The following is a 13,995-nucleotide window of genomic DNA, read 5'->3' as shown; positions in this document are numbered from 1 at the left end:
TCACCCAAGTTTCCTTTTTAGGACTTCCTGATTCAATGTGGTATAGGAGAAGGAGCTACAAGAGAGCCATGGATGCAAATCTTATCCGGTTTAACCCTCTCATTTTAGAGAGGAAGAAGACGAGGCCCAGAGAAATTAAGTGGCTTTCCTTGACTGACATGGTAATTATCCTACAGCTGGTATACAGATCCCAAAGGATCCAAATCTGGTGTTCTTTTCGCCATAACAGCTGTCTCCCTGTTTTATAGAGAGAAGGTAACTCATCCCCCTTCTCTTGGCCTCTCTCATGAAAATGGAGAAAATATTCTATACAGAGGCCAGGAGAAGAGTAATAGATTTGCTGAAGTCATGCAACTTCTACTTAAATGCTGTAGCCAACTTCCCAAGGGGTCTCTTGTCATTCAGCCAAAGGCTCTTATCACTGCATTTTGCTGCCTTTTAGCATATTAGAGAATCTATAATTGAATCCCAACGCCCTTAGCTCCATCTCAGGGCAAATTCGCTGCATAAACTTTGTCTTATTTTAAGCTTTGTGGAAGTTGTTTCCTAGTGTACTAGTCCTATATTAAATAGGACTCTTTGCTATCAACATCCTCTAACTTTTTCATTGAGCAAAATAATAGAGGGTGAAAGTCAGCACAGGTGTCTGTGTGTGGGTGTATGTGAGAGAATTATGTGGCAAACTGATGGTTAAATCAGGATATTGGGCCACTATATGATTCTGAGTTGCTTTAAAATTGTTGTCAGTGACTTGGATGAAACTTTAGAGAAGCTGCCTTTCAAATTTGCACATGACACAAATAAGCTTGGGGACATAGAAAACTTTCTGTATAAGAGAGTCAGGCTATGACTAAAGATTGGACAGATAGAATTGAAGCAAATCTATAATGCAGCTTTGGAGGGATAAATGTAAAATTCTATGTTTGGGTTCAAACAATCAATTTAAGTAGGATAAGAAGTTTTGGAAAATGAGGGGTTGTATTCTCCAGCACCTTTCCTCATGGCGCAGCTGAACCCAGGTCTAGACTCATACTAGGCCCTCAAAGTTCCATGGAGTCAAGGAATCAGAATGTAATGGGCTCCTAGCTAGTTAAGTTCACTTCTTCCTGTTTATTTTCCCCATCCTAGACCTCCCTAATCCCCATAGAGTGCTGTGACAGAATGAGGGCATTGTTGGGAGAAGTCTGTCCACTTTGGAGAGATAGGTTTGAGCTGTGGGCTCTGTGCCAAGTCTTTGGCACAGAGCAAGGGTGAGATTATCGATTGGATACTTTTCATGGTCAGAAATAGGCTGATTTGTGAAAGCTTGTTTCTCACATCCACCTTTAAGTAAGATCAATAACCCCATTTATATGGCTCATTCAATCAGTTCCCTCTCAATCAATCAATCAACAAAAAATTATTAAATGTACACCATGTGCCTAACTTAGCACTATTCTAGGTGTGTTTCATGGGGAGAAATTCATGGAGACAAATTCAAAATTGAGACAGTCCCAATTCCCTGAGGTGATACAAGACATATAGGTAAGAGATAGCAGGGAAAGAGTGCTTTGGGCTAGGCAGTCATCAAAGTTGCCTCCATGTGAAGCTTTAGGACCATTGGTTGCTGAACTCTTTTCAGGCCTGATTTATTTATTGTTCCCTTAGTGTAAGAGAAGAGAGGGGATTGGGAGTGTGTGCATAAAGTGTGCCACAAATTGCAAGATGTCCTTGCTGCCTAGATCCTGGTGTCCTATAGATGTCTAGATGGGATAGAGCATAGTCCAAGCATCTTGGACAGCTGGGAAGGAGAAGGATGGATTGAAGATCCACTTACCCACTCACATTTTAATTCAGGCATCTCCACCTCCACTTCCCTCAACTTTGGGGGTTAAAGTGGAAGGCCTCTTGAGGACCCTGGACCTGAGTCAAAATGATAACTGTACATTTTTAGTTTGGGACAGACATGCATATTATACCAATCAGTCTCAAACCTCATGTGAGTCAGTTCACTTTGCTCTGATCTACGACCAGAACCCAGCCTGTGTGTACATGTGCCTTTGGTCACCTACTGAATGTGTCTGGAGAGGATATATGGATCCATACTAGCCCGCATTCTTAGCTGGAAAAAATGTTAAAAGTATGTGTCCTAGGAGCAGCTAGATGGTGCAGTGGATAGAGTACCAGTCCTGGAGTCAGGAGGACCTGAGTTCAAATCAGGCCTCAGATACATAACACTTACTAGCTGGGTGACCCTGGGCAAGTCGCTTAACCCCATTGCCTAGACCTCCCCCTCCTCAAAAAAACCCAACAACAATGTATGTGTCCTATAATGATGACTTTAGCAGTGTTATCTTCCCTGATGAAGGACATGACCCCTTGCCTTTGCATCTTAATGGGTATCTTTCAAGGCCTTTCATGTCCATCACCTCATTTTATTTTTTTCAACAACCTAAATCTTTTCTCCAGGCTAACCATTCTCATTTTTTCCAATCAACTCTCATATAATACAGTCTCTAGGCCCTTTTCTGCATGCTCTCCAGTTCAATGCTCTTCCTAAACTATAAAACCCCAAATTGTGATTTGACCAGGGCAGAAGGCTGTGGCTTTATCAGCTCCATTGTTCCAGACACTATACTCCTCTTACTGTAGCCTAATATTTTGTTAGCTTCTTTTGGTTACCATTCCACCATCTTTTTTTTTTTTAAGGGAAGGGAACCCTAAACCCACATTTCATGTGACTTCTTTTCTTTTTTTACAGCAACACCAGTGACCTCATCAGCTCCAAGACAACTCCAAAGGGAATGTTGCCATCCTTTCCCCAGCCAGGTCCCATTTCCTTCCCACAGGGTCCAATGGGGACACCTGTGCAACTTTATGAATCGAAAGCATACCTGCAGAAATTCTTGAAAGGGGAGCCCAAGGTACTGAGGGTGAGTCAGACTCCTTATTCCTGGGAAATTAGATTCATATATTTCTGACTGGGAGGAACTTACAAGAACTCTATCTACCAATATAGCTAGGTAACAAACCTACCATTTATAATCTTAAAAAGTTTTTAGGAGTCAGTAAGAAGTTAAATGATATATCTGGGATAACACAATCAGTCTATGTAAGAGTTAGGAGGACCTCGACCCAGGTCCTCCTGATCCTTCAGCAAGATTTCTATCCACTATACTTTTCTGCTTCTCTTGATCTTATATGATTCCAGGATTTTGGAGCTAGATAAGACTGTAGAGATTTTTTGGTTCAACCATCTATTTCACAGATGAAACAGACTGAGGTAGGGTAGTGAGATGGTGGAGTGGATAGAACACTGGAATTGGAATCTGGAAAATTCATCTTCATGAGTTAAAAATTGATCTCAGACACTTACTAGCTGTGTGACTTTGGGCAAGTCACTTAATATCATTGGCTTCAATTTTCTCATCTGTAAAAATGAGCTAAAGAGGGAAATGGCATAGCATTCCAGTATCTCTGCCAAGAAAACCCCAAATAGGATCACCAAGAGTTGGGCCAACTGCAAAATGACTGAAGAACAACAAAAGAAAGGACTTGTCCAAAGTTCTAGAGGTTTTAAGGAGTAGAGCTGGGGATCGATCCTGTTTTCTCTGACTTGAAATCTCAAACAATCAATCAATTAGCCAAAAATAAACTTTTATTAAGCTTCTACTACATGCCAGTTACTGTGACCTCTTGCTCATGCCCAGTAAAGTTCTACTGAAAAAAAAAAACACATTTAGGAAAGGCAAAAGAACCTTGACTCCATTTCTAGAGAGAAGTGAATAAGTCCTTTATGTACTCATGAAAATCTCTTTCCCTTTTAGACTGTCCAGATCATGATCGCCCTGATGAACTTCACCTTAGGAATGGTTCTCATTTTGGTTCCTATGAAAACTTATTACGTGAATGAATATTTTCTGCTTCATACTGGCTACATATTCTGGGGAACCGCATTTGTGAGTAGAATTAATGAAACCAATTCTGAAATATGGATTTTTTCCCTCTGTTCCTTGGAGACAGGAAGGAATCTGTCTACGACATGTCCTTTATGCCTAGGGTTTCTCATTTGCAATTTCCAGTGGTGGGGATAGGGAAGGGTTGATATTATAATATATATTATGTATTGTATATTGAAATGACATACTATATATATATTATATGACATATGTAATGCATAAAATGTGGTAATATATGATATATATAGTATTATACATATTATAATTTTTTAATCTACTCTATACAGTATACTGGGATGAGATTTATCAATAGATAGATAGATAGATAGATAGATAGATAGATGGATAGATAAATAGTATCCAAGTCCATGATATGGAAGCCCAGTCATTTTTTATTATCAACAATTCAAAGTCCAATAGGATGAGAGGTGTAGGGCTGGACTGTATTATAGTCTATCTCTCCCTTTTTACAAGTTCAGAGCCGTGAAGTGACTTATTGAAGGTTCCAGAGCTATTGATCACCAGAGCTAAAATTTGTACCTTGGTTTTCCTAGGGACAAAGCTAGCACTCTTTCCACCTTGCCATGTTATCGTGTGATCATTTGGAGAGAAATGAGCTTTTCACTCTCTGTAGATTAGTAATAACAGTGACTCATGATTTATAGATTTCCAAACCATTTAATCACAAGAACCCTCTAAGGCACATAGAATAGGTATTATCATCCCCATTTTACAAGTGAAAAAACTGAGATTCAGTTGTTGATGGCCTTCCCTAAAGGCATGCAACTATTTTGTATGTGAGTCAGGATTATGATGCAAAGTACAGTGTTCAGTTAATTCTACAATAATGCTAAGACAACCAAGTGACTTAATTTAAAATAATTGATATACTCAGCAGAGCAGCTCATTTCTCTTAAAAAATGATGTATTAATTGGAATTCTTTTTAAAAAAAAAACCACCTTTTTTTTGTAGCCTGATTGAGGGACTGACCTTCCTTGCTCCTCTGGGCTGATTCATAAACCTAGGTTACCACCATTCTGTAAAGCCATGTTTTTCCCAGAAGAGTGGCCATGTGGCTATCATACAAAGTCATTTAGAGTTATAGGCATAACACAGGTTCAGGGTTAGATTCACCCTTATCATTTTCCATTGGAACTCTCAAGTGCTATCTGAAGTGCTCTGTGTTTGTGCAAAATCACTTACCATTGATTCTTATGTGTGAAACATTTATCAAATAAGAAAGCAAAAGCAAGAGTAATCACTGCATTTAATGAATTGAAGGTAAGAGCAGGAACAATCAAAGCATTTACTCAGCAAAAGAAATCAAGTATAACAGCCCACCCATAAACATGTGCCACTATCCACTGAAGAGAGTGAGCACATGCCTAGGGAAACCAAGCAGGAAATCACATATGAAACAACTCAACTTTATAGTATCAAAACTGATGTTCTTATTCTATAGAAACAGTCTGTACCGTGCATCACCTGCTGGGCAGAAGAACTTTTATCAGCTCCCCTCCTTGTCCTCACAGCTCTTCCACTATGCAAACCTAACTCTCTCTGACTTTTGGGTCACCGACACGACATGGAGTTCTTTTCTCATATAGCTATCCTTATTAGGAGGCTAAGAAATGGTTACTTTTTTTTTTTGTTTTAGTCATTTTTTTTTGGGTGAGGCGATTGGGGTTAAGTGACTTGCCCAGAGTCACACAGCTAGGAAATATTGTGTGTCTGAGACCAGATGTGAACTCAGGTCCTCCTGACGTCAGGGCCGGTGCTCTATCCACTGCGCCACCTAGCTGCCCCAAACTGTTACTTTTTAAAAAAGAAAAATATATCCCTATAACTCACAGAAATGAAGATGCAAATCTCATGTTTCCTGCTTTTTTTCTTCTTCTCTTGAGATACATAGAACTCAACAGGGAAACACAGGTAATCATGAAAGTTTTCCCATCAGTTAGGAGGTAGATGGCACTTAATGACAGGTGCTCTCCCAACAGGAGAGGATTGTGTTTTCCCCAATTATCTTTCTCCAAAGCAATGTCTCTTGTCCAATAGAGCATGTGTGCCTTTGGTCGACTATTTCAGTTGACTCCACCTGCAAACATTTGCTCTAATTTTCTGATTCAGTCAGCAAGCAAATATTTACTAAAGGCCTACCACGTGCTAATTACTCTGCTGAGAGCTGGGGACACAAAGAGAGGGAAAAGACAGTTCCTATTCTCAAGTAGCTTATAATTTAATGGGGGAAGACAGCATATTAAATGAAACTGAAAATTGGGGGCAGGGGAAAAAGTACCCAGCATGGGGACCTGATGAAGTCCTATAGCTAAATAAGAAAGAATGATCTTGGAGAGGCTCTCATACCCACCCTCTCCAATTAGAGGGAGGAAGGGTTCCCAGACTAAGGGGAATTGACGAGGTGTAAGCTTCAGAATTGATTCCATCATACAAGAGGTTTCCTCTACTCTTCTTTTTAAAATAATAGGTAATAGGTAATAAGTACCATGGTCAGCATCCCTCTTTAGGCAATTTCTATGTCTGCCCTGTCATCAATCTTCTGATCTTCCTCTATGCTCCGCTCTGTCTGGATTTTTCTTCTTATCTCCTCTTTCCTATACCTTCTAATGCCTCACATCAGGGGCTCTTTGTATTTAGTGACTCCTGACTACCTTAAGTTGTGAAACTCAAAAAATCCTCTCTTCTTCCTGGTGTGATTGGAGCAACCCTTATATAATCCTCCAGTATTTCCCAAACAGTTTGTCAGATGTTACTTTAATACTGAAACCAGCTATGTGTAAAGGGATTAATGAACAACAGTGAATCACAATGCCATGATCTCAGTCAATGTTGTACTTTCAAACAAGTCCTTTCAGTATATTAATTAGAAGAAGGTTTTCTCTCAGGTCCTCACAATGATTTGTCAATCTCACTATATGTATTTTTTTTTCTTTTTAGGCAATTGGGGTTCAGTGACTTGCCCAGCGTCACACAGCTAGTAAGTTGTCAAGTGTTTGGTCTGAGGCTGGATTTGAACTCAGGTCCTCCTGACTTCAGAGCCAGTGCTCTATCCACTGTGCCACCTAGCCACTCCTGTCAATCTCATTATACTCTCAGAGACACACATGAAGAAAAATACAAACAGAAACAAATACATGCTTATACACGTATATATGTATTGATAGATTAAGAGATTAGATAGATAGATAGATAAGTAGAAATACATTTGAAGAGCCTTGTTTCTTCTCAAACTTTCATCGAGTATAAGCCATAAGAGACTAGTCTTGTTTTCATTTTTGGCATGGTTTCTTGCATTTCAGAGCAATCTGTGTTAATTCCCATTATGAAAGAAGGAAGGCCTGACAATTGCTCCTTGTTCAAATGTTTATGAAGAAGCTGGAGCATGTAATGGTGCCATCAGAGACATCAGTTCTCAAGGATAGCAGAGGCAAATCTCAGTGACTGGCTGGGCAAGGGTGAGCACAATGGGGACTGAAATGAAAGTTTTAAGGCATTCATGTGTTACATCTTCTGTCCACAGTTCATTATCTCTGGCTCCCTCTCCATTGCTGCAGAGAAAAGAACCACAAATACTCTGGTGAGTGGCATTTCCTCTTTGTAGCTCAAGAAGAGGAAATTTTTTTTTATCTCTTTTTGACTCTCTGGAAAGAAAAGGGATAAATGGAAAGGTCATTGAGAGACAGCCTCAGCAACCCTTGGCTGGGCTGTAATATGCTTGCCTGACCGATGCTTATGGCTGGGTTTGTAACCTGGGGTCACAGAGGGTATGAATCACTATTGGCTTCCCCCCCCATTATTCAGATTGCTATCTGGGAAAGCCTGTAGCCATACCAGCAGAAATAAAAAATTGACCTCTTGACTTTTCAGTTCCCATGACCTCGTCAATTATCTTTATGTAAAAATACATTAAAAGGGGCAGTTAGGTGGTGACTTGGTATATAGTGTGCTTGACCTGAAGTCAGGAAGACTCATCTTCCAGAGTTCAAAGTTAGCCTCAGACACTTACTAGCTGTGTAACCTTGGACAAGTCACTCAACCTTGTTTCTCTCAGCTCCTCATCTGTTAAATGAGGTGGAGAATGAGATGACAAACCACTTCAGTATCTTTGCCAAGAAAATCCCAAACAGGGTCACGACGAGTTCGACATGACCGGAATGACTTAACAACAACAAAGGATCCCAATGCAGATGTTGCATTGCCTAGACTGTAAAGACTTGGGGAAATAAGCAGATTTTCCATTGGTCCTTGTATCGGAGAAGTTTGTAAAGTCTCTAGCTCATAGTAGTTGTTCCATAGGTGTATCTTTCTCTTGCTGACGGATGTACAATCTCAAACAGGACTGGACACATGGTAGGCACTCCATAACCATGTGTTAATGAGTTAACTGATTAATGGGTTCTTGCTTGCTTTCAGGTCCAAAGCAGTCTGGCAATGAACGCTGTAAGCTCGGTGGCAGCAGGACTGGGAATCATCTTTTTCTCAGTTAACTTGTCAATGATGGATTCATCCCATTATTTTTGTCACTATGAAAGTCCCTCTGATTCCTGTCTTTTGGGCATGTTTATATTGACGGTGAGTACTTTCAAGCCGGAGCCAGTTCTGACCATGGATCTTTGGAACGGGCAATCTTTACAGGCCAGGGCAGAGACACCAAGTGTCCTGCACAGCTCTGAAACTTTCAGGAGAAGCAATTTGCTTGAGTTGGGAAACAAGAGGAAATTTCTTAACATTTCTGGTCATTCCTGTCTTCAGAGTCAGAAATGTGAATTCTGAGAACTCCAAAGGGTCAAAAAGCAGTTAGCATTTTCATTCAGTTCAGCTCATTCCCATTCAATTCAATTCAACAAATAAGTATCTGGGTGTGCAGTTAGCACTACTTGTGAGGTGATATGCTCTGCACAGGCAGTATAAAGATAGTAAAAAATGCCATCGTTCTTGCTGTCAAAGAACTTACAGTCTCATTTATTCTTTGGGAAAGGACAGGTAAGAGGAAAAACGATCTGTGATAGAAAAGGACAAGGTAAATGTGAAGGAGAGCTTCAGGAAATGTTTGAAGAGAGAAAATCCACTTTTGACTGAAGGAGAGAGTGGTGTCAAGAAAGTCTTTAAGGACAGAAAGCGACTGAGAAGAATTTGGAAGGAACACAAGAACCAGTAGATAAACATGAGCCTATTCCTGGTCTGTAGTCAGTATGGGAGAAAGCAGGGAAGGATGGGAGATAGAGAATGTCAAAAGTTAGCCTGGATGGAGGTTAGAAAAGAAGAACGAATGCAGTGAGAACATCATTGGACTATTGAGGCAAGAACTACAAATGAGAAGCAAGCTCAGCAAGAAAGAGCTCCTCTACCAAATGCTTTTGCTCCCCACCCCTCCCCTCCCACCCTCCTGGTGGATGATAAACTTTTAAATTCACACTGAGGATTGGGCCTCTGACTGATGGCTACAGACACCGTTGTGGGATGAGAGACCGCCCCAATCGACAGAACACCCCTGAGCCACCAAATCTTCAAAGAAAACAGACATAGAAATTGACCCCTGGTCAGAATTCTGTCTTCTTCTAGAGGGTTTAGGTTTTCCTTTATCAAACATTCCTGTGTTGAGCACCCATGGTGTACTCAGATGGATGCCAGCCTAGCTCACGTATGGGATAGAGCGCAAGAGAAGAAAACTTGTGTGACCATAGGCAGGGCACTTTTCTGAGACTCAGTTTGCTGATATGCAAAAAGGGGTAATCATCCTTGCACAATATGTGACACAAGATTGTTGTGAGGAAAGTGTTTTGTGGGTCTTAAATTGTGACGTTATTTTTGCTACTAGTAATGAGAACTTACATTCATATTGCATTTTAAGGTTTATGAAGAGCTTTTCATGCGTCTTAGGTTTTGTTTCAAGACAGTCCCCTTCCTCCTGTCTTGTGTACTTTAATCTGCCCTTTCCCTTTTTTTCCTCCTGAGTTGTTTGAAGTAGAGTTTGTGTCCACCTCTCAGCATTCTCTCTTTGGTCCCTCTTTGCAGGGAATCAATGTGATACTGCTGATCCTAGCTATTCTGGAACTTGCCATCTCCCTTGCAATATCAAGTTTTGGCTGCAAAGCCACCTGCTGCAGTCAGAGTTCGGTGAGTAGCTGGCATCATGTGGTGTCTCTGTTACTTTGGGGGGACTGTGCCATAGGGCTTCTCCTGGAACGATCAGTAAGTGGGGCCTCTCAAGGATTAGTGAGAGGACAGCCTACCTTCACAGGGGATGTTTGTGCGTCTCTGCTTCCATACCCCTAAGTATCATATCCAGTGTCAGAGACCAATCATCCCCTGGGGCCACCAGTGAGGATGGCAAGAATCCTCAGGCACTAAGAGGTGCACCCTTTCTCCCTCACCACCACTACTTGACCGAGACTGCACCATTCACATCACAACTAGGCAGATATCGTATCCCAGTTAAGAATAAAGACTGAGGGAACATTTTGTTTTCCCACCTTGGCCCCAAAGAGAAGGCATAGAAATTGGCCAAGGGAGTGCTTTGGTCATTTTGATGATTTCACAACTTAGTGAGTCTCTATCTGGGATATTATATCTACCTAGAAAGGGTATGAGGCAGATCCATTGACAACCTACTTAAGATGAGTAGAGCGGCACCTTTCCAGGCATGGCCGGATATGACCCAACTAGATTGAGGGCGTATCTTTAAGTCTCATTGGTTAGTTTGGTTATCTTGGGCTTTCTGGTTCTGTGTCATATTTTTGTATTCAGCATAAATAAAGGAGGCCATTACAGGATCACTCTCTCTCTGCCTCCTCTTTGGAGAATTCGGAGAGCAGCCCACTCAACAGTGATTTTGCAGATTGAGTGTGAGGTCTTAAAGGGAAGGATGCCATAAGCCAGAAAGGTGGTGGGAAGAGAGAACAGTGTTGAGAGTGAATTAGAAGAATAAGTGTACATGAGAAGTTGGCCAGCCAGTGCCATTACAACACCTTCCTTCCAAGTTGCTTTTAGCCAGGGTCAGCCCTTTGCATAAAAGGGATGTCCCTGGAGATTTTGTGCCCTGACAATTGCTTCATTTCTCTTTCTGCACCCTTGGATGACTCATGAATACAGTTTCCATTTGTTTTATAGATCACTCTTGTCATGCCTCCTCCACCCTACGTACCAGAGAACCCAGGTGCTAAGACCTCCTTAGGAGAGGCAATGCTTCGAAGCACAGTTTCTGACACCAGTGCATTGCCTGGAAGCCAACCTGACAGTTTCATATAAAACAAATGCTTTCCCATCCCCAGGGAAGGTTCCTTCCATTACTGGCTGTTTCTCAATGAAACATAGAGCAAAGCGACTCTATTTTCTGGAGTTCCTTGTTAATAGTTGCCTTCAGCCTTGGCCATGGACTAATCACATCTGCTTTCTCATTTTTCACAACAACCTGATTATCCCAGTATTTGCTCACAATAACATCAGCAAAAAGGTCAGTAGATCATATTTTTCTTTGGCTGTACCAAGCCTAGCCTGTTGAAGCCTATGAATACTGGGAAATAGGGTCCCTAGAAGATAAGACAAGAGAAGAAGAAGAAATGGAGATGGTAGCACAAAACTGTATCCTCTCCCATCCTCCGTGAATGAAGATTCTCGACCTTTGGAATTTTCTGCTGCTTTTACCTGATGACATACCGTGATTCTGCCTCCAGTAGTCTGGGCTCCATCACCTTTGCTCTTTGACCTCTCTGTTTGCTCCTCCAGCACCCTGGTCATTGAAGAAAATACCTCCTTTCTACCCTGCTTCCCTGTCAGCGAGCCATTTTTCGAGGAACTTACTCTGATCTCAAAGATTCTGCATCCTTTTCTGATCCCGGTGGCCCACAAAATCAGAAACTGCTTCATAATTGCTCCTTCCTCTACCACCAAACTCTTATTTTAAAGCTTCCTGGTTCAGTGTATTGTTAAAAAAAAAAAAGACTTTTGGATTGGGAGTCAGAAGAGCTAGGAATGCAAATCCTGTCTTTGAGGCTTCCTATCTATGCCACAAAAGCCTTACCTTTTCTGAACCTCAGTTTCCTTTCACGTAAATTCGGGATAGCCAGGCCCAGCCTACTTATCTCACAGGATGGTTGTGAGCATTACATGGCACAGCATATGTTAACTGCTTTGTAAACCTGGGATGCCAGTAAGCGTTAGAAAGCAGAGCTGCATACAGTGTGCTAGTTGGAGTAAGGGAGACCTGAACATACATCTGGCCTCCGACTCTTACCAGCTGTGTGACTCAGGTGAAATCACTTAACCTTTCTCATCTGTAAAATGAAGACCCTAAAAGCACCTGCCTCATGGAGTGTTTTTGAGGATCAGATGAAATAATGTTTGTAAAGTGTTTTGCCACCCTTGATGAGCACACAAACGCTAACTAGCTAGCCATCATGTCAGGGCTTCTTATTTCTTATGATTTTTATTTCTCTAATGTTCCCTCTTATCATAGTATTGACTTAGATGATCTGGCCACTGGCTCAGGCAAAATTTTGGAAACAGAGGAAATTAAGTTCAAATGCACGATGGTTTCCCTCACTCCAGATGGGATCTGAACTTGCAATTCAAATATTAGTTTAAGTACGATTTTATATCTATTACAACAATCACAATAACTACAACACCAATAAGCAATAATACCTCTCATTTACTTTTTTTTGAGGTTTGGAAAATGCTTTGAGAGTATTTTGTCATTTTATCCCCACAGCAACTCTGAGTTGTAGAGACAAACTGGTTAAATGACTTTACCAGGTTGTGCAGCTGGGAAATAAGTGTCTGAGGCATGATTTGAACTCAGTCTTTCTGGAATCCAGACCCAGTACTCTAGTCAAAGCTTTTCTGACTCCATTAGAGTTCAAATGTTATAGTGTAGCTCAGTGGAAAGAGTACTAGCTTTGGAGTCAAATTGACACCATGGAACCTGACCTCTGACCTTTAATAACTGTGAGAACATTGACAAATTGCTTAACATTTCTAGGTCTCATTTTCCTTATGTATAAAATGGGAGGATTTGATTAAATAACCTCATTTATATTCTAAGTTCTAGGGAAATAATGAGCATGTATTCTGATTTTTTTTCACCAATTATTAAAACTGCATCATTTCTTGCATTAATTAATCCCTCATCTCTGAGCCCCTACTCCAATTTAGGAAAAACTTTGTTACATAAATTGGAGAAAACTCTTTTCCCATGGACTTTTGCTCCTCTCCTTTGGCATAATCTGCACCCTTTCCCCAATAACTTTGATTTAAATAAATCTTAGGTCTATGCTCTACACAATTTATGAACTACAAAACAAATAATAAAAATGTTCAAATAATTACTGAAAATGAATCTGCTGTGGCAACAATCATATTCAGTGTCTCTTCTAACCACTGGTACTAACTTCTTCATTCTAGAAGAGGCCCGCCATTCAACTCTCTCAAAATGCCAATTAAAGTATCTTCTCAAGAATCCATTTCTTAATAAATTTCTTTTCAAAACATAAGAGTTAAAAAGTTTTCAAAGTAAAGGAGTTATTTTAGTCTTTTCATTCAGTCTTCTCACTGTTTCTCTCAAGCCATCACAGTTAATAATATGTACAGAAAAGCAATTGAACTCTCAGTATCCTCATGTAATCCTCAAAGAATGACAGCTAAAATGTCCATGACTAAGATTTCATTACCTCTTAAGGAATAATAACAAATAAGAAAGCAAACAAACGTTGTCTATAGTCTCTTTGGGACAGGCCATTGAAGTTGGTGTTAAAATATTGTGAAAGTCACTTCTGGGTCAGGTGAGCACCAAAACAATGAATTAGAATTCCTCTGATTCTCATGACCTCTCAAAGCTCTCCGGAACACAAACTATGCACTTAAGATAAAGCAATTTCAGCTCTTTTCATGGTCTAAGATTCCTGGCGACCAAAGAACATAACGAAAAAACCAGAACAAAACAAAATCCAAGAACTAATGCTTACTGACCCTGAACTCACTCAGCATCCCTGCCCCACCTCCCACACTACCAGCAGCAAGGCTGAACTAGCAAACCCA

General features: G+C 40.7%; 1 protein-coding gene across 1 annotated transcript; it reads left to right on the top strand.

The window, feature by feature from the left end:
- Nucleotides 1-126: 126 nt before the first annotated feature.
- Nucleotides 127-12,609, top strand: LOC114042627 (membrane-spanning 4-domains subfamily A member 4A-like). Its single transcript, XM_027861315.1, has 7 exons — nucleotides 127-161; nucleotides 2,741-2,912; nucleotides 3,807-3,938; nucleotides 7,481-7,537; nucleotides 8,374-8,532; nucleotides 9,976-10,077; nucleotides 11,071-12,609. Exons 2-7 carry the CDS (start codon nucleotides 2,784-2,786, stop codon nucleotides 11,206-11,208), a joined length of 717 nt encoding a protein of 238 aa, XP_027717116.1. The 5' UTR covers nucleotides 127-161; nucleotides 2,741-2,783; the 3' UTR covers nucleotides 11,209-12,609.
- The last annotated feature ends 1,386 nt before the right edge of the window (nucleotides 12,610-13,995 follow it).

Source organism: Vombatus ursinus, unplaced genomic scaffold (assembly GCF_900497805.2).
Source record: "Vombatus ursinus unplaced genomic scaffold, bare-nosed wombat genome assembly UNPS02014662.1, whole genome shotgun sequence".
Lineage (NCBI taxonomy): Eukaryota > Metazoa > Chordata > Mammalia > Diprotodontia > Vombatidae > Vombatus > Vombatus ursinus.
This window is presented reverse-complemented; position numbering and strand designations above follow the sequence as displayed.